Raw genomic sequence first — 24,452 nt, forward strand, 5'->3', positions numbered from 1 at the left:
TCTCTTCCTCCTGCTACTAGGAGAAGTGTGCTTCCAGAAAAGGCTATTATTGTGTAGTCACAATAAAACATGGCTCAAATATAGTTTTTATTAAGGGGGTGAGCATGTTCAGAAAACATGTCTTTTTGCAATTTTATCATACTTTCCCAGTTGTAGTTCTTTCCTCTTAACAGAAAAATTATTATTGAGGAAGGAAAGAGGGAATAGCTATTTGGTAGCTCTGTGAGCTTTTCCTCAAAGCTCAGTTAAAGTGCTGTCCACCTGTCCTTGAGCCAGCAGAAAACTATACCAGTATAAACATTGCTTTCCCCACAGCTGATTGCTATCCTGCATCTAAAACCTCTGTTCTGGCTTTCCCACTATGTCTGCTTTGGAAGATACGTTAAGCAAAGCCACTGGGCAAACCCTCTCTCTTTGCTACCCTCCCCTTTCTGAATGTCACCAGCCATGAGTGTCCCCAGCGGTTTTGTCAAAATGATGAAATGTGTGCTGTGATTCACAAGTTCTCCCCCTCATGTACTTATGTACAAAAGGGATGGAATTTGCATCTTGATGGTTGTTTAGATTGTCTGGGCAAGTTGCTATTATCTAAATTCACAATGCCCTCTTTGTCAAGCTCGGTAAGCTTCCTTGGACAAATTAGGAAGACACCATAGGTGAGAGGGAGGAAGTTATAGGAATAAAAAAATAATCAATGAAAGGAAAGAAATCAAAATGTTGGGTATAAATCTAACTTAACAGTGCTAGAACAGATTGCCAAGGACTGTGTGTGCACATGCCTGCATAAACACAATCTTCATCACTGGGTATTTTATTTATTTATTTATCAAATTTGTCACCACCCATCTCCTCCCACCAGAGGGACTCTGGGCAGTTTACAACAAAGTAATCAATAAAACAATAGACATACAATATAATTATAATATATAAAAATACGATATATAAAAATGCAATTACACATAGACAATAAATATAAAATAAAAATAAAATCCAAATGGCAGATGGTCTAACTCAGTCCTTGTGTGCAACAAGCACTCTAGGGCACTAGCCATCCCCAAACGTGACTACTCCCCTCCCCGCCCCAAGCCAGGTGGCATCTTGAAGAACAAATTGGATGAGTGCTTGGCTACTAGATTAATTGAGGTGGTCTGTCAGTCTGGCAGAAGCTCATTCCAGTGGAGGCTGTTGACCAATTAACACATCTTTCATAATTAATCACTTGCCTTTTAATAGAGCAGTCAACCAATTGACTGAATTTATATATATTTGCATACCAGCCAAAGCCTCAGTAAAATGTACTTGTTTTAGATATTAAAAGAAGCATATAACATAAAATTAAAAACCAAGGTACTGTGAGAATAACATATTTAATATCTTGTATTTCATTCTATATGTAGCAATATAGCAGAATCAAAATAGTCTTAACATTAAACAAGCATTGTTAATCTAGAGCCCTGCTGATTAAAATTAATCAACCGCTATTAATTAAGTAAAGTGCTTATATATCAAACTGGTTAAAGCTTGTAACCATGCTTCCAATTTCTATTTCCATGCTAGATATTAGAATAAATAACTGATTCTGTGGTGTGTTTCAGAAAAATATTTTGGGAATGTTTCTATTTCTAGACTTCATGAGCTATAAAATTTCTTTGTAAATGAGGGGTGTACAACTTTTTTCAGGTAGAGGCCACAGTCCGCCTTTGAGTAAGCATGCTGTGGATCATGTTCCAAATAATAAGTGGGACTAGACAAAGAAGTAGAATCAAGAGAAGGAGTACACTTGATTGGATTCCATTTAGAACAACTTAGATAAATTCAGGTAGTAGGATTGTTCGCAGTGTATTTATATTTTGTCATATTACAATTGTTATATGATTGTGGATTCACAATAACACAAAAGAGTACAAGGTGATTTCAATCTCCCCTCCTTGGAATCAGAGCTGGCTTGGAAGTTCATTGCCACCATGGCAATCATGGATTTGTCCTAGGTCATTGCTGGCTCTGTGCACATGGCTGGCCACATTTTAGATCTTGTATTCACCTTGGAGCAAATGTGTCATGATCTGTATCTGGGGGACTATTCCATCAGTCCATTACCATGGACAAATCACTTCCTTGTGATGATGGGCCTGACTGGGGCTGCCAACCTCTGAAGGAAGAAGTGTCCTATTAAGATGATCCACCCCTGACATCTGATGGATCCACCAAGTTTCCTGATAGCGCTTGGGGAGTTCCCAGCCATCTGTTGGTTGGTGCTTCTGTTAGATGCCTTGTTTACCACTAGAAATCAGAGGCAACTGGGGCACTTGACAGGATCCCCCATGGCTGGCTTCTCCCCACCCACCAATTCTATGCAACTCCTTGGTTTACTCAAGCAGTCCATGAAATGAAGTGGATGAAGAGATACCTGGAATGGCACTAATGGAAAACAAGAAGTGAATGTGATCAGATATAAATTACAGCTTTCTTTATGGCAATAAGGATAGTGATGCATAGTTACTTCACTTCCCTTATTGCATCTATGGAATGCCAGCCAATTACACTTTTTAAAGTTTCCCTGACAGTTTTGGGAAGGATGGGCCAGAAGATCCAGTCAGTATAAATTGCAATAATCTGGTCGAGCATTTCATGGATAAAACCAGTTGCATCTGCTCCAAGTTAGAAGCTAAATGGGCAGAATCTATTGAGATGAAAGAGATTACATTCTACGGTGTTATATGTGAGACCTTAGAGCCTGTGGATCCTAAGGAACTAGACAGTCTTCTGCAATCTTACTTATGTTACTTGTGGACTGGACTTCAACCCTCCTCTCTAATTAAAGCAGTGAGGCAGGGGACTTGAAGTTGGATCCACACTGTAGTCAATATCTCTTTGAGAGCAGAGGAGCTACCAGAAGTCCTTAAAGAGGCACTGGTTTGGCCACTCCTCACAAAGCCAGGCCTGGGTCCAACAAAACTGAACAACTACCATTCTATGCCTAACCTTCCCTTTTTTGGGTAAGATTGAGAAAGTGGTGAGGCTGCAATTGCGGAGGACTCTAAGGAATATAGATTACCTGGACCCATGGCAGTCTAGATTCAGACCTGGGCATGGGACAGAAACTGCACTGGTCAGTCTTATGGATGAGTTTTGGCAGGGCTTGGATGAAGGTAGTGTGGCCGTCCTTGGCTCCCTAGATCGCTCAGTGGCTTTTGATGCTGTCAACCACAGTATCCTATCTGACCACAGTCAACCTGCAAGGGTTGGAGGATGGAGGCATGGTGTTGCAGTAGTTCTGCTCCTTCCTGAGAGGGTGGTGGTTGGTGGGGGGGAGGGTGGACCCCTGGGCACTTTGTTGTGGAGTGCCTCAGGGTTCAATCCTGTCCCCTATCCTGTTAAACATCTACATGAAACCACTGGGAGAGGTAATTTATCACTTTGGGTGAAGGCTGTTGATTCAATGATTGATTCATTCCAGGACTATAGCATCTTTCATTCCTGATGGGGTTGTGCTGCCCCAGAAAGAGCAAGCATACTATCTGAGGGTACTCATGGCTCCTCCTCAAGACTGCAGCTAGGAAAGCTTTTGTACTGCTTTGATTGGGTGTCCCAGTTGCAGCTCTACCTAGGATATGATGCACAGAAGATAGTCACTCATTCTGTTGTCATATTTCATTTAAATTACTGTAACTTGCTTTACATGGGGTTGCCCTTGTAAACAACAAGAAAACTTCAGCTGGTCCAGAATGTAGCAGTGCACACACTTAGTAATTGATCTTGGTACTGCCACATTACACCTTTTTGTACAAGCAACATTTCACAAATGAGCAGGGCAAATTATGCAGTAAAACTGTGACACATCGAGAAAAAAGGAAAAGGAAAAGTCTCTTTTGAACTGAGCTTGACTCCTGGTGACTTCGTTCACACCTTCATGTAGTTTTCTTGGCAAAATATAGAGGTGATTTTTTTTTAAAAAAAATCTCAGTCTAGCGTACAGCCATGGGGTTTCCCAGTGGCCTCCCATACAAGTGATAACCACGTCTGTTCCTGTTTAGCTTTGCAGCCACGGTTGTTTAAATAATACCATGGGCTTTTTAAAATTGTTGTTTGGACTCCACTCAAAATGCACTGGCTGTAATATATTGCTTCTTAATTAAAAGTAGAAAATAATTATTTTTGTTGCCAAATCCTGAGATTCATTGTGCATCAGGAATGTGTTGCTTCTGGTACAGGTCATGCTGCCCACGCTTTGTCCCCCACCCATGCTCTTGTGCTGTGCCTTGTTGTAAGAAGCCAAAAACATCTCCTCTGTAAGATTTTTTTCATTCCACTTCAGAAAAATAACATTTGTACTTTTGTCTTCCCGCCTCTTTTTCTTATGGGGCTTTCCCTGTCACACCTTCTGCCTTCCAGAATATGGATGGCAAACTGGCTGCTGTGAGAGCAATATGGAGGATCACTAGGTCCGGTTCTGTTTTAGTTGAGAGCAGCTTCTATCCCCAACAGGTTGTTGTGTTACAGAGCTCACTGTCAGTTAGGCTTAGTTTACAAAGATGGCAGGTACAAACTAGAGCCACAATCTTCTGCTGCCAACTCATATTAAATCCTGAGCAACTTTTTCTCCTTCTCCTACAAAAGGGGAATAATTCCTTCTCTAACAGAACAACAGCTGAACATTTCAGCTATATGAAAAGGATGGGAGGCAATACCATGTTTAAAGTCTATATTCAGGAAACTTGATAGAAAATACCTGTCCTGATGTCATCTCTCTCTCTCTCTCCCCCTCCCCCCCCTTCTTTCAGACCCGAAGCTCTCGGCATTCACAGGGTTCTCAGCCTGGCCTGGCTGATCAAGCCAAGCTTTCCTTTGCTTCAGCAGAGTCTCTGGAAACCATGTCTGAAGCTGAGCTGCCCATTGGGTTCAACAGAATGAACCGCTTTAGGCAAAGCTTGCCACTGTCTCGTTCCACCAGCCAAACAAAACTCCGGTCACCAGGTAAACTCCCTTGTGAACTATCCAAGCATCTCTGGTTAGCATGGGTGTCCTGATCTTAGGCAGGAGACCTCCTTTTTTGAAAATGAAAGCTGCCTTTTGTGTTTCCCCCTTGAAGTTTTTCTTGTGGAGCACTCAGAGCAGACAAGATGAAATCTGTTTCTGTGTAAACATTTTTTCACTTACGGTGCATGTAAGCATCTTAGATGAGGCGGTTGTGTGTTCATTTTATTTATTTAAATTATTTGTATGGCAACCCATCTCGCAACAGTGAATTTATGATCTGATAATTTGATTTTGAGCTTTGGAGAAGTCAAGGGGCCCAACATAATTCTAGGGGAGAAAGGAAGGTTAAAATGTTGGCATCTGTAGTTAAATAGATATCAGATAATAAGTCTAGGAAGGACCCGTGTGTAAGACTTTACTATAGCCTTCTCTGGATGCGCTATACGACTAGACTTGTCACTCTTAGCCAACAGAGTCATTAGACATTCTGTAAGCAGATAATGAGATTTGTATTCCAGCACAACCAGAGGGCACATCAACTTTTTTTTTTTTTATTAATAGGAGTAAAAGGATCAGAATACTACTTAAATTTATTCTCCTGATTGTTGTTATATTCCCAATCAACTATTAATACCTTTAGCTTACCTGTGAAAATGAAAGGGAGATAGCCATGTGTGGAATTCCATAGTTACACATCTCAAAATCTTGGCACTAATTGCCCTGTGCTACTAGTGGCCCCTAAAATAGAAACTGAACATTTATCAGTGTATCTGAAGGCACATAGTTCCATCTGTATTTGTGATTCCATATTTTTTTCCCCACAACTTGGTGTCCTTCAGATATATTAGATCAGTGTTTCTCAACCTTAGCAACTTTAAGGTGTGTGGACTTCAACCCCCAGAATTCCCCAGCTAACTAGCTGGGGAATTCTGGGACTTGAAGTCCACACACCTTAAAGTTGCTAAGGTTGAGAAAACTGTATTAGATTACAATTGCATGACAATCTGGAAGTGACTTTTTGGCAATGTTAGGAGAACATTTTTGGCAATATTCTCTATACCTGAAACATGTAAGGCTGAAGACTGTTCTGCATTTTAACACTTATTCAGCTGTTTACAAGGGCCCTAGAGGGTGGGGTGTGTGGATAGGCTTTTGTTCAAATTCCAAAACTGAATTAACTGACCCACTCAGTTAACCACTGAGGTTTTACCACAAACTGATCCAGGTTTGTTTGAGGTAATCTAACTTAACCTTGCCAACTAACTACTATGGTTGAAGCGTCTCTTCTGACATTCATGAAAGAAATCCTAGAGGAGCTCTGCAAAAATAGGGCCTCTCTAGGACTTTCATCTCTGTGGCTGTGGCTGTTTCAGTTTTTGTCTCCTGAGCCACATGGAGGTGTGTGAAAAAAAGACTGAAATTGTGGGAGGGGGTATGCTCTCCCAAGCCAGTCTGTGAAGGCACCAATCCTGACTGCGCCACCATGAGTCATCTTCATTTTCCCCCCTTCAGAGAGCGGTGGGGGGAGCCAAAAACTGAGAAGTTACAGCCTTCTTTGCAATTGCAAACATAAATATAAAATTACTTGTGCAACAATCTTTGCTTTCTGGGTCATGTGCAACCATCACACAAAGGTGAGTGAATTGCCTAGGAGTGGGATTCACAGCCGTGTCCTATGAATATGACCCAAAGTTTACAATTTCATAATTATGAGCATTATCTGAGTCACTTGATGATTCCATCTTTTGACCTGTTTCCTTCCTGCCCTCCTTCCCTATAATCCTCCATTTCCTCAGGCATCCTTTTCCTGCAGTTCGGGGATGAGACAAGGAGGGTTCATATCACCCACGAAATCAGCAGCATGGATACTCTGCATGCCCTCATTGTCCATATGTTTCCTCAGAAGTTGACAATGGGGATGCTCAAGTCCCCCAACACTGCCATCCTGATCAAGGACGAATCCCGCAATGTTTTCTATGAATTGGAGGATGTCAGGTATGTCTTGCTGAAGGCACTAACTCCTGGGAGGAATAACAGGGGAAACAGAATGTTCACTTCTGCATAAGAATCATGTCTATGGAAGGGTCTTCTATCTGTTAGTCCAACCTCCTGCTAAAGCAATCCCAAAAGATGGTTGTTCAGCTTTTGCTAGAAGATTTCCAGCAATGGAAAGCTGACCCTTTTCTCTAAGGCTCTGCTGTCAAATAACTCTTTCCATCAAGGTTTCTCCTAATGTTTCTTTTTGCTCCAGAAGAATTGTAGAAGGCTAGATAGAGGGATGGAAAAAGAAATATTATGTCTGTAAGAAAATGTCAAAATTTATTAGGAAAACATTAATCAAATACAGTCTGTGGCCAGATACCTGGTTTATTGTATTTAGCTCTAACGTTATGCTTTTCCTGCTCAAATTGTTAAGAACACCAAGTCCAGCATTCTGCCTTTGAAAGGGGCTAGCCAGAAGGTTTGGGGAAGTTTATACGCAGAACATAAAAAATTATAACCCAGCCCTTTGCCTCCAGAACTCACTATTCAGGGTGTTTACTGCCTTTGAACCTGGAGGTTTTATTTATTTACTATAGTTAAGATGCTATCAGGAAATCATTATCTGTTAAATCTGTCTGAGCCAGGGGCTACTGCCACATTTTCATGGTGCAGGGCCTTCATAACTATGAGACTGGCTTCTCTGCATTGAATCTGCCCACCAAGAGAGATCAGGAAGAGAAAGCTTGCTGAGGGTCCCTCCTTGAGGGAATGCCATCTAGAGTGACCCCCAGGGTAAATCTTCTTGGTGATGGCCTCCCTTATTTGGAACAGCTTTGCTGTTGTTTATCCATTCAGTCGCTTCTGACTCTTCGTGACTTCATGAACCAGCCCACGCCGCATATTTGGCAGCCCTCCTCTCCCTTCTGAAGCGCCACAAAGACTTGATACTCCAGGAAGGCAAGGGGGGCTCTGGAGGTTTAACCTACCCGCATGAGATGGTGTGGTCATGGTTTTTGAATTTTTAAAAATTTATTTTTTTACTGTTGTTGTGATGTTCTGTTCTGTAAGTGACTTAGAGTCTATGGGAATTTAGCAGCACAAAAGCCATTGTTATTGATAAAAAAATATTGCAGCAGCTGATTCCACTAGTTAATTATGTGAAGAAGCATTTTTCCTTGTCATCCAAAATCTATTGCCAATCAATTTAATTGTTTAATGTCAAGCTCTAGTATTATAAAATGGCGAAAAAAGTGTCTCTAGCCACTCTCTTCACACTATGCATCACTGTTAAATATTTCTATCAAATTAGTCATCCCTGTTTTTATCACCCCCTTGATAAACTGAGGATATTTTCTTGTAAGGTATTTTTATCAGAGTAGCACTTTTCTATCTGTTCGTAGTCCTCCTGTAGTGCTTCCTATAGCTTCTTTTATCTTCTTTCCTTTTACCTTTCCTCAACAAACCCATTAAGGAAGAAAAGATACTTAGTTACACAGTGCCTTTTGATTGATAGCACCCAGGACCCATTTTACTAGAAAATCTCCTGTTTGCAGATCTTCATGGTTCCTTTTATGTGAGCTTTGGCAATTCAGCCCAAACTTACCAGCAAGCATTGAAACCCACAGATAGGTGGGACCCATACAAATTAGGCACAAATTTGTTGCACCCTCAACAGAAGGATTTGCATGGACAAATCTATACTAGATGTAATGCTCTATACTCTATACTCTGTATATCAAAGCAACAGATTACTGCAAAAAGATTACGAATTCTAAATCCTGATGTGATCTGCTTGAAGGCTTTTTGGAACGATCAGGAAACAATGACACAAGAAAATGCCTTTATACATCTGTCACCCTTGCTGCTATCATGTGCTCAAGCATATTTTAGCCCTTGAAATAATAACCAAAGCTCATATGTGTTTGTCTCATGTGATTCTTTTGGCTTTGTTCTTGCAGGGATATTCAGGACAGAAGTATTATCAAAATCTACCGGAAAGAGCCCCTTTATGCCTCATTCCCCGGATCCCACATCACCAATGGTGACCTTCGGGTAAGAGCAAAGGGTTGCATAGAGGCCATTCAGTTCTTTACTGTCAATGCCACAAGAGATAAAATGGGCAGAGTACTAAGGAACATTTCATTGCCTATGCTGTGGTGCACACAGACATACATTGACGTTTTAGCAAGCAATGCACTTTGCAGATGTGCAGTCATAATGTTCAATGCATACTAGCAGAAGAGGGCAATTTCCTCCTTGTGGCTTGAAGGCTATAGATGTGGACTGGGGTGATTATTTCCTCAGAAAGTAATTGAAAAATTCTGAGGATGCTAATCTAAGCACCTTCCCCACCCCCCTCCTTTCTTCTCCTTTCCTTTTTCAGCAAAACTGAAATACTTGAGCCAAATCTCTTCAGTAGAGAGGATCTCTATTTCCCTTGAGCTTTAGATGTTCAGAAAAAGTCACCATTTTTAAAGTATCTCCACCTTGGGAAAAATTCATATATTCCACAAAATCTTGCTTCTGAGGGGGTCTAGCCTAGATTTGCAGTTCTGTTTTAGGAAAAGAAAGGACTGGGGAGAATCCTCTATTTCTGATATTGATGGATGGTGTCCATGAGCTTGGAAGAATTTAGGATGGGACTTGCGTTTCTGTAGATTTGAGTGCAAAATCATGTTACCCCATATTACCCCACATGTGGTTAGCTTTAGTAACGTAGCTACAAGGTCTCCATCTGTTTTAGGGAACAAACTAGTTTAGTAAGGAGAACAGTTGCTTTGGAGGAAAGAGAAAGATGGAAAATATAACAAAGCAACTTGCCAACAAATATTTCACTAGCATAAGCAGAACTTTGGCAGGGAAGTAATAAATGTGCCCATCAAAGCATTCATCAGAGTAAAGTATGTTTCTAAACGAGGGGATGGAATGGAATGAATCAACAGTAAGAAACTGTAAGAAGGAAATGTTGTGCTTCAGGGAGAGATAAACTCTCCCGAACTTTGGGAGGTGATCTCTTGTGATGGCCACAAGAACAAGACATTTTGTTCTCTATCCTCACAGGCAGCTCAGTATATATTATGCACTTCTACAGTTGTTTCATATGATTAAATAATCTCACGTGTTTTCACCTATATGCCATGTTAAGAATGCAGACAAGTTATAATATTCTGAATTTCTCTGATTTCTTACTGTTCCAGAGAGAGGTGGTCTACACTTCCAGAGAATCCTCTCCCACCCGGCGCCTAAACAGTATGTCTCCTGCTTCCCACCTCACCTCTGGCTCTCCCCCTCCAGTGCTCCAGTCATCCTCGCCTTCCCGTTCCCGTATGTCTTACAGTGGTGGGCGCCCACCCTCCTATGCTGGCAGCCCTGTGCATCATGGCGAGCGCCTGTCCAATCTCCCTCCAGCCCAGGGTGTCTCACCAAGTCCAAGTGCTATCTTGGAGCGTCGGGATGTCAAGCCGGATGAAGACCTGGCAGGAAAAAATATGGTGCTGGTGAAGAATGAGGGCCTGTATGCTGATCCATACAGTATGGTACATGAGGGCCGTTTGAGCATTACATCTACTCAGTCGCTGGCTGGGATGGGGGATCCATTTGCTTACCCTGGAGGGCTCTATAAGCGAGGCTCAGTGCGTTCTCTTAGTACCTATTCAGCTGCTGCCCTGCAATCAGAACTGGAAGATAGTTTATATAAGCCCAATGCACAGATCTACAGCGATACTTATGGCCCAGGGATGGGCTTCCGTTTGCCACCATCATCTCCACAGAAAATAGCTGATGGCCGACTGGTGGATGTTCAGCAGAGCCAAAGCCCCCACAGCCCTTATTCAGGGCCTCCAAGTCGATCTTCACCAGTACGGCAGACTTTCCGCAAAGACTCGTGTTCCTCAGTCTTCATGGAAAGCCCTGTCAATAAACCACGGAATCTCAGCTCTTCAGGTGCTCCAGAACTATTCCCTGGACCTGGGGAACGACCTCATTCTGGATTCAGTTCACCCGTGCCTGCCAAGGATACTGAAACAAGGTAAGATGATGGAAGTGTATCATTTCTTGCTAACAGTAGATGTACCATTATTAATGACACAGTGGTCAGCACCTTGAATATTTTACACATTGGGAAGTTGGACACTAAAATGCTGGTCTTCTTATTCGGGACTGAATTTGACAGAGTACAAAGAATGATATTCCGGGCTCAGCAAATGACATTTCTATCCTATAGTGCTGTTCTCTCAAAAGAACCCAAGTGATTTTAGTTATTTTGTGCCAGTATGTTCAAATAAATGCACATGGGTTAGTACACAGATTGTTGGGCCTGTTATAGTGACTGTTATGGTCATTTTGGCTGGAGCAGCAGGTGAGATCAGGCACTAGGCATTTGAGCACGTAACGCTTGTCTGGTGCTTTACAAAGCAATGATCAGGCATTATGAGGGTAATTATCTACATGGATCTAGCAGTCTCATGCAAGGCCACTAGACCCACATAAAAACTGTCCTGATTGACAAGGCAGCTTGCACTGTAGAGCACTGCTGGCTGAAGTGGTGAGTCCACTTGCCAATACCTGTCCCCAACTGCTTGTCTGCTGTTTTTAGACAGAGCAAGAGAGACAGCAAGAGGACATGAGTAAGCAAGAGAGCAAGGAAGCGCAAGAGGGACAGATGAGTGAAAGAGAAAGTCACATAAGTAAGAAAGGATGAACTGAATAAACATGCAAGAGAGACAAATCATCTGCAGGATGAGTGGCTGCTTTACAATAAAGCCAGAGAGGTGGGTCTAGCTATCTGTCAAAATTCACCTCTTGCCCCAGTCTCAGCCCCACGCAATATTAAGGAGAGCACTTGGAGGACGTTTTTCCCATCAGCAGGAAATCCACCAATGATTTTCCGTAACTAGTTCCATGTTAAACCTGTCAGAACAGAACCTCCCACTGGTCTCGTTACCAAAGCGGAGCAGAGATCAGCTGTCAGGACAGTGCAAGTCATGTTGGCGTACATTTGTACCTTCTTATGGACTGGAGGAAAACATGTCAAACAGGCTTCCTGCTGACCATTCCTGCTGACAACACAAAGATCTATTGACCTAGGGCCCATGTAGCTTCTTTTTTCAGCCCCTCTTTGTAATGATTGCCTATTCTGACATACTCAGCCTCACAAGCAGGTTCTTAATGAAAACTGATTTATTGAAAGAATAGTATGCAAATACGAAGAAAGCTGAGAATGAGCAAAAGCGCGCCAAATACAAACTAAAAACCCTCGCTTCAAAACCAGCCCCGCCCCTCCTCCCTCCTAGCAACCACCCCCTCCCAGGTGTTAGCAACGGTTGCCCACATTGGCCTGAGAAAGTAACCTTGAACAGAGTCACTAACCCAAACATACATTCCACAGTTGCAGTAAGAAGATTACAGCCCGGCACGGCCGGAAATTTCCAACCCGCAAACACGGGTTAGAAAAGTGACATGCGAAACGTTACGATGTATACAGAACATTGAAACGATGAACATGACACTCTTCTCATCAGCTTTTAATGAATTTCCTCAGATAAGAGAACTAGTTGGAAGAAGAAATGGGGAAAATCAGCAAAATTACAAATGGAAGCCATCTTGACCCTCTGTAAAAAAATTTGAGTGACACAAGGCAAATCCACAACAGACGTCTATTCCAAAGCATTCCTATTTTTGAGAAGTGATAATGGGATTTCCAGTGTTGTTCTGTATTTTTTCAAATCTGATTTATTTCTTTTTTCTTTTTAATTTGCCATGTGGTTGCATTAGCAGTAGACTAACCAGTATAGCAAGGAAAAATACTGTTGAAGCATTTGGTCCTCTGTGTACCTTTATTTAGACTTCCATGCTTGCAAGTTCCGCCCTTAAACATTACTTGACAACTGAGTGGGTAGTCTGAATAGATATGCCTATTAATTATCTCTTACAGCATAATCCTATGTATAACTCTTCAGAACTAAGTTCCACTCTATAATGAGGCTGACTGCTGAATAATTGTCCATAGGATTGCTCAACTAATGTCAGATCTGTTGCAGGCTTTATATATTGGGTTCTTCCTTTTGCTTCTTTTGTTTCATTATATGCAAAAAAAAAGTGCTATTTTGCTAATTTAAAAATAAATAAATTAAAAATGAGAGGAAAATAATTATTATAGCCCTCTCTTGTGGGAAGCTGAAATCAAACTTCAATTAAAAGCTGCTACTCATGGGACAATTATCACCTATCTCCCAGCAGTAAGCAATAAAATGAGTGAAAATTTGCAAGCAGGAAACTTTTAATAAAAAAGAGAAGGGGCCTTTGCTGAATGGGATTTATTGTTTGATTAAATGTTATAGAAGGTCCAAGGTCATTGCTTGATAATATACTGCCTGAGTCCCCAAAGTAATGTATCAAGACAACAATGTGCCTGCTTGTAATCTGTCAAGCATCCTGCTCTATTCTTTTAAAGATTCTTTTAATTTCATAATAATGGAAAGCTTTGCATCCTGCAGAGCAAAGCATCATTTCCAAGTATAGCCTATGTTTCCTCCTGAATTTTTATTTCAAAAAATAAATTGGGGGTGGCTGCAACCCAATACTTTATTTATCTTCTACAATATGAAAGAAGGGTGTTTTATGATTGGCAGCCATTAAAAATTTCAAATGTGGCCACTGCTCCCAAAAGGTTGATGACCCCCAAAATGGTGTGGTATTACATGTTTTGTGAAACCTCCATTTTTAATTTCAGTTTGTTGTGGTCTCAGTAGCACTGAAGGGCTGAGGAAGCAGCTGCTTTCATCCTAAGTAGTTGGAATAACAACCCGTCGTCCAACTGCTATGGTATTAGCAGTTAATCTATTCTTCTTTCTCCCCATTTTTAACTTGTGTCTGCCTCCCTTACCCATAATTTTCAAGGGTCTGATGAAAGACATATTGCAATCAATTAGATAGCACAAGATTGTGTGCCTTATCTCACAATTAATCTTCCTGTGCCCACATCTCCACTAGCTGAGGATGGTTTCTCAGCTGACTTGAGTTGTCAGGGGAAACGTAAGAACAGAGCTCATTAGGATAACAGAAAGGTAGAAAGAAAGAAATGATTAGAAACAGCAAAGGGAAGGGGGAGTGAAAGGCAAACAGGAGAGGTCAAAGAAACCAGAAGCGTAGTCCTGTCAGAAGTTAATGTAGTGGAAAGTATGTGTGAGAAATCGCTCCTCAATGCAGAAACTTGAAGGAAGGCTGACTGAAGAGACCCTTTGGGATGGACATTTGGAGAGAGTGAGTGAGAGAGGCCAAAACACAAAACCACACTTAGCACTGTATTTGGTTTCATGCCATTTCATTTCATTTCATTTCTACCCTTCCCTTTTCAAAGTCAAGTCTTGGAGCATGGCCCCGAAAGGGAAAGGCATATCACCTCACTTTGACCAACAAAGGTACAGGATGCCTGGGTTTTACTAGCATAACAGTTGCTCACACTAATTGACCTGCACCTTCCTGGGTGACTTCTTGTCACTGAGAAAGTAGGCTTGTTCATCATGTCCTTAATCAGCTGTAAATGGAGTGAAACAAAGGCTACAGAATCACTGAGACAAGCATGCCGTGTGTGTGACACTTTTTCCAATAGCACATTACCTGACATACAGGGTGAGGTGGGGGAACAGGGTGAGACACAGTGGATTGGACTGTCATGTACCACCCTGTGTAAGGGGAATACTGCCATTTAAAATTTGACTTGCTAAAGTAATAGCTCCTCTCCCCTTCAAGCCAAAATTTCCAACCCTGCTGTCATCAGGGTACACTTCTAAAGATATGCTCCCCACACTAACCTGGAATTACAGGACGTGTTACTCAACACATCTGAAGGGCATCAGGCAAGGAGAAAATACTTTATGCAGCTGCCTTCATGCCAGGTTGTAAGCTTCCCAGAAGTATCTGTAAGGTCTTTATGGATTTGTGCTCTGATTCCACTGGGCTGTTCGGCTCTTACATTTCCTATGTCCTCAGGTAGCCTGTTTTTCTCAGTTGCTTCTCAGTTTTCACCATAGTGTGAAGATGTTGCTTTCTACAGAGCTTCAGAAAGTTATATTGACTTCCCTCAGGTGCTTTTTAAAATGTAATCTTCCTGCTGTTTTATCTGGGATATTATATTGTTTTTTTGCTAATATTTTTTTCTTGCTTTGGTGATTTTATACTTTTGGCTTCTTCATATTGTCACAAGCAAGCCTGGATTATCAAACTGAGAGATGGGCAGCACTGCTGTTTCAAAATTGAATACAAATAAATATATTCTTATGTTTACTCATACTGCCATAATACTAGGCAGTAATGAAAAAGCATATACTTGTCCTAGTGCCTTGTTTGGGCCTTTTTATATGCATGGTCCCTCTCCCTCTTTCTTTTCATTAAGGGAGCGCATGGAAGCGATGGAAAAACAGATTGCCAGCCTCACAGGATTGGTACAGAGTGCTTTAATGAGAAGCTCAGATGGAGAGAACCCTAGGTAAGAGATTGGGTGGGTAAAACTGCATGTCTTTGCTGCTCTTCCCTTGACAATGACAGAGATGGTGAACTTTTCTCTGGATTAGGTCCTTGTCCTGATAAATGCAAAGCAGAATGCTATTACCAGACTAGAGATACATTTCCAACAATCCAATCAAACTGGCCAGGTTGCTTTTGCAATGGGTTAAAAAGAGAATGGAAATGACTATGATATAAAGGTTAGAGTGCTGGACTTGGGCCAGGGAGATCAGATACCAAATCTGTGCTCAGCCATGTAATGTGGTAGGTGAAGTGGCAAGATGCAAGAGAACTTATTTTAAGTGCAAGAACCATGGATTTTTTGCAAGTGGCCACCCTACTTTCAGGTGATCTTAAAGCAATAACTTTCAGCCAGACTTGCCCAACTCAGCCTCTTAGTCCATAGAGTTTCTGTTCCTGTGAAGTATGGGAGAAAGCACCTGGTAGAGCAGTATTTCCACTACTGCAAAATTATCTATCTCCAAACTCATTCCCCCACATTATATAATCCTCGATGTTTCAGAGAACCACTATCAAGGATACCACTTCCTTCATTGCCTCAATACCTTATGAAATACCATTACAATCAATTACCTTGTACTTAATTGGGATAATGGCTTGGTAGATCTTGCTCTACTACCTGTCTTCCAGTGGGCCCCTCACCTGTCATCCTCCCCAAACTTCAATCTGTTAAAGAGATAGGACACTACCGATCCATGCTGCCTTGCTGGTGCTTAAAAAGTAAAAATGACTGTGGGGTAGTATAGTGAGTATAGAGGATGGCCTTGAAGGAAAGAGGGAGGAAGGGAAGTACATTTAGACTTGCAAGATTCTGTTACTATAGCTGTTCTCATAAAAGTAGCTTTAGGTCTACATGGTGTCTGTTTCTTAGTCTGGTCTACTTTATAGGGCTGACAGATGGGATATGAAATCATTGCTATAGTGCAACCTCCCAGTGTGGCATAATAGCATATGCCCTCCTGCCCCTTTTTGGGAGATAGATCAATCTCACAAGATATTAATAAAATCAAACATTATTTTTTTAAAAACAAATAAAATGTAAACCTTACTTTTTAACGTTATTAAAATGCAGATATTCAGGATGAATAAGAGGTGTTACAGAGCTTATGGGATAACATAAAAAAAGAAAATGAAAGACAGATCACATTGTTGCTTGTCCACCATAAATCTTCTGTCAAGTTATGTGACAGAAAATTCCAAATTAATATACAGTTTCCAGGAAAAGTATAAAGAAAAATTTTGCTCTTTGTGCACCCCCTGCAATGAGAATAAAAGGCTGAAAAAAACAAAAGTCAGCAAAGCTTAAATAGCACTATACAGAAAAAATAAAGATAAAACCTAACATAGTTTTCTGCTGCTAGACTTATTTACCTTTTCTTGAGATACAGTTTTCTGAAGCAAAAGCCCTCTGCTTGCTTCCCTGGATTTTTTCAGCTTCTCGTAGATTCCAACCTTTAATCAAAGGCTCAGTAGTATATGTTAATTATTTCATCTTCTTAGCCCCAGTACCCAGCTTTCAACTTTTCTATCTCTTGGGGAAAAGCTTTGTATGTGCCCAGAGTCACATTGTTTGAGTTGGGTAGCCTTATAAATCTAGTTAATAAATAAATAATATTTTTTTATTTTATCTGTGGCCCAGGGCATACATGTCTCCCTCCTAAAGATGTAAATTCTCTGAGAAGAATAAACGTGTATCCTATGTCTGGCTGACAGTCTGGAATCTTATGAATGCAAATAGACTTCACTATTAACCATATACACAAATCACACATTATTACAGTATAACAATTTTTACCTCCATCCAAACATATTAAGCCTAAAAATGCCTTTTGAATATCTATGTCTTGTTCATTATTACAGTGAGAGAACAGAAGGGACCAATGAAGGAACACCTCCATCAGCACGTAAGTGAGCATCTGAAGTCCCATCCTCAACCCTGACTTATCACAAGAGAAGGAAATCATTTTAGGTTCATCAGGGGAGCAGCCAAACAAGAAGTATAAAGTCCAATTCGTAGTTGCTGTTGTATCTGGAACAATGACAAATATGCTAAAAGTATTTTTATCTTGATAAGTGGACTTTTGGAATAGGAAGTTTTCATGAAAATCTCTCATCCTTCCATTTTGTCCTTTCTTTTTTTGCTTTATAGTTATAGGAGCTGCATGCTCTTCTCATATTCACTGTTGTTCTTCCACTTTTTTTGGCTGTCTGGAACAACATGCAAGCAGGAATTAGCCTTCAGTCTTGATCTGATTTCTTGATGATGCCATGTAGCCAAACAGATTTGGTGCATGATGTTGCAAATACAGTTCAAAGTGAGGGAAGTGATTCTTACCTTTAAAATAAATTGGCTTTGTTACAAAGCTAAACTGAGGTGAGAATAGTTTCGGCATAATTACCAGGCCCCTTCTACATGCAGATTTGAAAGAGAAGCAATAGATAAATGAAGAGAAGCCAATGCTAACGTTAGCACAACTCTGCACTCCTGGAGTTGCTGAAAGAATAACATTGTCCACACCAATTTGCGGTAAAAACTGAAACCAGTGCTCACTGCTGTACTTTATTCATGTAGAAGATATTGCTCAAGATGCTGTCTTCTCTTTGATGAAAACTCTATAATGCTTTGAACTGAAAATGAGAGAAACTATGTTCTGTATTGCAAGTTTGATAAAGGTTCTTAATGACATATAATCCTAGTCTTTTTTTCAATCTCTGTGGATTATAAAAGCCATTGCACCTCCAGTATTTTTTCTGTTTCAGTCCCAAGCAAGAGCAATGTAGGGACCCCAGTTCCTGGACCTCCACCCCCATCCACTACTGGTACACCAGCTGGGCAGACTACTGCTATCACTCGTCTGCACATGCAGCTGCATCTCCATGACTTGCAGCAGAATGCCAGTGACCTCCGCAACCAGCTACATCAACTGAAGAAGCTGCAGGTAACCTGAGTTGGAAGGAAGGTTGCATTTTGGCTCTCCTTGCAATGGAGGGGGGAAATTTTCAGAATATTATGTTGGTTCCATGAGGGAAGAGTTGAAGCTTTTCTTCATGCATTAAAAATGATGTGTTTGGAAAGCAAGCATACTGAAATTTCAGAAACCAGAGGAGTGGCTGAATCTGATGCCCAGTTGTTATTTACCAAATAAATTAGGTGAATCAGATGCATTGCAAATTTGCTCAAATTACTTAATATATACAGATCTGAGAATTTAGCTTCACTTGATGCAGAATTTGGAGAGGCACTTGGAAATAAAATTTTATTATTTGACGTAATCTTATCCTTCAGATAACACAAAATTGAAAGACCTAAACTGGAATCTGTTTCTTCTTTAAATAAAAAAAAATAGTTTCTGGCTAAATTTGTAAGAAGTGGATTGATTTTAAAGTTGACTTTCCAGTGCGAAAAGTAAATGTGTCTCAGATTTCTTTCATAGGGAGAAGCAATAATTCAGCAGTCATAGATACTCAGTTTCAGTACTGTCCTTCCTCCCTTCATGCACACACACGTTTTGACTCCCTCTAAAAAATTAACCTTTCCCTGTGATTTTCCATTGTTAGAGGAAGAAAAGAAGGGGCTCAAAGAACCAAGGAGGAATGCAAATTAAATGTGGTATGGAGAAGATCTGTACTTCAGCATTACCACAGATGCATTGCGGACAGAAGGTCTTAGTTTAATCCCTGACATCAACTATGACTGGAAAAGATTCCCTCTAAAACTTTGGAGCGTTGTTGCCGATTTATACTGACAAATATGGGCCAGATGGATCAGTTATTTGAATCCAGCTTGTTATTTTTCAATTTCTATTTGGGCTTCATTTAACTTAGTGGTAAGGTGGGGTTTAATCCTAAAATCTTTCTCTGTCCTTCAGACACCATGAAAAGGAAGCCTTCTGCTTCCCCCATCCTACCACAAGAGTCTGCCTTGCTATCTTTTCACTCTTGATTTTGTTTCTTTTTTCTGTTGACGTTTATTCTCATTAGTCGTGCTCACTAAAACAAACTGTTCTTGGTGCCAGGTGATATTAATCTGGAGTCTGTGGCACCAAATGAAAGGGCAGATGGTAGCTGTGCATCCAAAGCCAGCAATCTGATCTTTCCTCCCCAACTGTGGGAAGTGCCTGTGTTTTTCTCTGAGTTGCTTAACTCCAGAGATAATTAACAGTGACAGCTTGTTGGAAACTGGAAAGCAGCAAACAGTGCAGAGAGGTGGAAAGGCAAATGGCTCACACCCCCTCATTTCTCCCAGATGCTTTGAAACTTGGAACACCCACCATGTCCAGATTTGCATGAATGTCCTCTGTAGTGTCAATCACATGCAGAAACATCATTCCACCGGAGGATTTGGGCTATGGAGAATTTGTTCAACAGAGGGTACACCAAAGATAGAAGATCTGGCATCCTCTCAATGTTTATGACTTCCAACCCGATCAGAACCAGCTAGCATGGCCAACGGCAAGGGATTCCTAATCCATTGGTCAGGGCACGTAAAATTCTATATGTCATCTGTATAGAAATGCGTATTTCTATAAGATCAATTTTGACCAACTGGTTTGTTCTTTCATTACTTTGCAAATATAAGTAAAAGAAATCAAGCCTCCAAGCTCTGCAGAAGAGAGAGAGAGAGAAAAAAAATCCTTGATTGCCAATTCAGAAGCATTATTAATGTTAGAAGATAGCACTAGGATATATTATATATTTTTAAAATATTTGTGTTTAACCATTCTTAATTTAGAATCCAAATTAGTCTCATAGAAATCTGAAACCATTCTAATTATGTATACAGTGTTCCAATCCAATTTCAGTGTGACTATAAAAGAAGATGAAATGCTAGACAGTAGAGGATGTCAGGTCCTCCTTGATTTCAGTTGCAGTATTTTATATATAACAGTACAGTAATAAGGCTGGATTTCCCTCCAATGGCAGCATGCATGTCTGAATTACAAAAACAAAATTCTAAGCCTTTGAAGAAACATACATTCACTGACCATAGACAGAAAATAAATATGCATGTACTGTATACATCTTGTGTGCTTCTACATGTGAGACAAATATTAATTTGTGTTCTGAGTTTTAGGTGTACACTTAGGCCCAATTCACCATTCACTGGCCCCTTTACCACTAGTTTTACATTGTTTGGGGGAAATACAGCAACTGGAGGGCCCTGTAAATGCAGATACATATAAACCCTTCTTGATTATTTCAGTGATTGGGTATCCCTTTTGTGCAAACCCTGTTGGAAAGAAGAAATTGTATATGTGTGTCATGCCAGTGAATTATTTTATCCATATTCAGCATCTGTTCAGGAAAGAAAATTTCATGCCGGACTGACTATGTCTGCATGGTGTTCCTGAAGGGAAGTAGATGTGCATCAGCAAACCAAATCCCACAGTTCATAAATGCTAGCAATTTCGTCCTATACCAATGCTTGATAAATTCTGGCTGTCTATGGAAGAAACAGGGGCAGTTGCTTTATCTGGTTTCTACTTTTCCAGATTTTTTTTCTTTTTTATGTCTCAGCTATGACCATGGAAAGTTATCATTCAGGAAGCCTCATCCTAAACAACAGCAAACTCTGAGAATAACAGGGGGCTGCACAAAGGCACACACACAAACACACTCTGCTGGTCCCACAAGAAAATGCCACACATGCTAGCTTGGAGCACATGAGGACTCCTATGTGCTAAGCACTCCTCCTATGCACAAAAAAATTTTAGTGTGGCAAATTCGTGTGCAAGAACAGTTCTGTTTGCTAGGTCAGAGCAAGTACCATTGAAGTAAAGCCAGAATCACTTGGAGAAGACACTTGATGATTCAGGAAAGTCTCAGATGTGTTGCAGGAAAGTCTCTAGATACAGACTCAACCCATTTCTCCCAGAATCCAGTGCACTGTGGCTCTGATGAATGAAGCAGTTGAGCTGCATCTGCTTACCTTCCTGTTGCACCCTGATTTCTTCCCCCTCCCATCCATTTCAGCTTCAGAACCAGGAGACAGTGAAGACCATGTTGCGGCGAACAGAGACTGAAATCAGCGTGCGGGTGACAGACACCATGCGCAAGCAGGAGGATCCCTTACAACGGCAGCGCACTCTGGTTGAAGAGGAACGCCTCCGCTACCTCAACGAGGAAGAGCTCATAACTCAGCAGCTTAAGTGAGATTCTGTAACAATGTCCATGTTTATCTAGGGCAGGGCTAAATAGAAGGATTGATTTGTCATAGTCTATGGGGTCATGGGGGAGTTCTTGCATGCTCTTTTTCTGGCTGGGCTGGGAATGACATTTCAAGGTTAGGTGTTCTGTGAGTGATATAACTTAACTCCATAATGCACCATTGGATTAAAGATTTGCCCTGCTGAAACAAGCAAAACATAGGTTGGTTGGTTTGAAAATGTATATCTTGCCCTTCAAGTATGCACCAGTCATAGTGGGAATCACTTGTTTGGTTTGGAAAAAGAGGCTGAGAAAGAATTTAGGAATTAAAAATATTTCTTTCTTTTAACCATAAACAACTACTGGTGCAGAGGTGTGCATTATGGCAACATACATAACCACAAGCTGCAACTGTGCAAGTGAAGCCCTGCCCTCTTTTTATAAAAGTTGCAATGCACAGGAAAGGGTTTTGATTGTGTGGTTTTGCCCACCATCTTCACTTTTTTGACTCTTCCCTCCCATGGGGGTACACTGAATGCCAAAATTGGATGGGGGTAGCACAAAAAGTGAATGAAGCAGCCATTTTCTCTTATTTTTTTCCTCTCTTCACCTTTCACTCTCTCTCTCTCTCTCTTACACACACACACACTTTCCTTTCCCTTCTGCTCCTTCAACAGATTGCTGGAAAAGAATCAAATTACTTTTGTCAGATATCTGAACTACTTCAAAAAGCTTTTGAAATTAGGCTGAGGGCTGCATTAAATTAGGTTAAAGGCCTTGAGTGATTCACTCCTGATGTAAATAGTTCTGGAGGACTCATTCTGCCTCATGGTTTAAGTTCCTTTTTGTCCCCATCTGGTTTATCATCCACATGAAACTACTGGATGTATCTGGATGTGAGGTACATTATGACAGTGACACCTATCCCTATCTTTCTCATTCCCCTTTTATCTTAGAGAAGCAATTATTACACTGCTGAGGAAGTTGCATAGCTTCCTGGACCTAATCATAGTGATGACCTTTGGGAGTTTCTCAGTATGATGTCTTTTTCTAATTTATGAAATACATGTTACTTGAGACCATGTTATAATGATTCTAAATTACCTCCAAATCTGTTGAAGAGATTTAACCTTCCAAGTTGCACCTTTCTGTCTCTTTAATGAAACTGCACCTTATTTTAGGGGGAAAATCCTCACTTTTTAAAATTAAAATACTTTCTAGGCATAATTGAAGTTTCTGTCAATTGTCACTTCTCTTTAAGGTGGCACAGAAAATAACTGTTGCAAGTCTGCACATAATTTATTGCATCTAAAAATGTTTATTTTTTGTCATGACTCAGATTGATTCAGCCAATTTGAAAGCAGGTGAAGTTCTTCATTATCATTGCAGTTCTATTTTGGTAGCTTCCTGATTGCTTTCTACATCCCAAAATAACTCTGTCAAGTAATGTTTATGGTGTACTGACTCTTTGGGGATTTTTAAAGCTGATTTATTGCTCACTAGCTTGATCTTTTATTTATTTATTTATTTATTTAAATACACACGCATACAGAGCAATAATACATATTGAATGTCCATATATACAGCTCAAAATAAATACAGAGATAAGTATGTTTAAGCTAATTAATTCCAATAGACTTGGATTTTTAAAATTTTGTTGGTTATGACCATACTAACAAACATATTTACACATATATAAATGCCACTCAGACAGGTAGTAGTCCTACTTATTACTTTTCTTAGGCAAATGGCTATTTAAAAGTCTGCATGCAAGTTACATCACAAGTTTAAGCCTTGGAAAGAGGAGAAGGATGAGAAGTAGAAGATGAAGGCCGGTAATCAGGAAAACATGAGAAGATTAACTTCCTATGTGATGTACTGTCTTCTTCTATCATTTGGAGAGAACAGCAACAGACTTCTTCTCCTTTCCCTTTCCCTGACCTCAGTGTGTTGTCTTTGTGTATCCGCAGTGATTTGGAGAAATCGGTAGAAAAGATCCAAAAGGATTTGATGCATAATCACAGATTCATCTCCACACAAGAGCTGGAGGAGAAATCCCTGGTGCTTAAACAGTTGGGAGATACCTTGACAGAACTGAAGGGTGAGATGGGGCTGGGATTTTGATCAGAGAAGCCTATTCCATGGACAAGAAATCCTGTGCAGTAGCATTTGGTACCATATTTAATTCTGAGAATTTCAGCTACTTTTAAAAAATCAGGAAGCTTCTAGCCCTCATGTTCAAATTAAATGAGAAATGTATAGATAGTATATATTAAGACTGTGCTGTGATTTGGAATTGAAGGCAAAAATATCTTTTGGAGCATGTGCAGGAGCACATGTAGCACTTGTTTGCAGTTTCATAAATCAAGCACATCTTTTCCTAGGATTGCATGGTAGTTGCAGATGGCGGCCCCAGGATGCCAGCAAGAGGCATGGCTGCTTTAAGGACTTGCAGACAGGTGGTACATGCATGCCCCTGAGCTTTCCAAAGGATCTTTTTGCCTTCAAATCTGATGTGCTACATATATATAGAAAACTGAATTAGGAAGAGAACTTCCACCTTGTGAGTTGATCTGTGTATATTGTACTTTGTACTGGTGGGTGAATGGCCTTCTCTTCTTTACTCTTAGATTCATTCCAGTGTTTCTGTTAATTCATATAATGTTCCATATTCAACAATTGCTGACTCGAGCTGCATTTTCCTTGCCACAGATGTCTCTACAGCTCTTTACCCTTATATTTGTTAATGACACCTTCAGATTAAAATGATGTCTAAGTTTTTAAAAAAGTAACATCAAAACAAAAACACCAACCCACACATT

General features: G+C 40.5%; 1 protein-coding gene across 1 annotated transcript in view; it reads left to right on the top strand.

Annotated features, from left to right (window-relative positions):
- Window positions 1-24,452, top strand: part of SRCIN1 (SRC kinase signaling inhibitor 1) — a 142,140-nt gene that overhangs the window by 83,236 nt on the left and 34,452 nt on the right. Inside the window, exons 2-10 of the mRNA XM_063302068.1 lie at window positions 4,782-4,974; window positions 6,774-6,972; window positions 8,919-9,012; window positions 10,158-10,987; window positions 15,353-15,445; window positions 17,344-17,387; window positions 18,244-18,422; window positions 21,457-21,632; window positions 23,601-23,731. Coding sequence (XP_063158138.1) covers window positions 4,782-4,974; window positions 6,774-6,972; window positions 8,919-9,012; window positions 10,158-10,987; window positions 15,353-15,445; window positions 17,344-17,387; window positions 18,244-18,422; window positions 21,457-21,632; window positions 23,601-23,731 — 1,939 coding nt within the window. The remainder of the gene's footprint in view (window positions 1-4,781; window positions 4,975-6,773; window positions 6,973-8,918; window positions 9,013-10,157; window positions 10,988-15,352; window positions 15,446-17,343; window positions 17,388-18,243; window positions 18,423-21,456; window positions 21,633-23,600; window positions 23,732-24,452) is intronic.

This window comes from Candoia aspera, chromosome 4 (assembly GCF_035149785.1).
Source record: "Candoia aspera isolate rCanAsp1 chromosome 4, rCanAsp1.hap2, whole genome shotgun sequence".
Taxonomy (NCBI): domain Eukaryota; kingdom Metazoa; phylum Chordata; class Lepidosauria; order Squamata; family Boidae; genus Candoia; species Candoia aspera.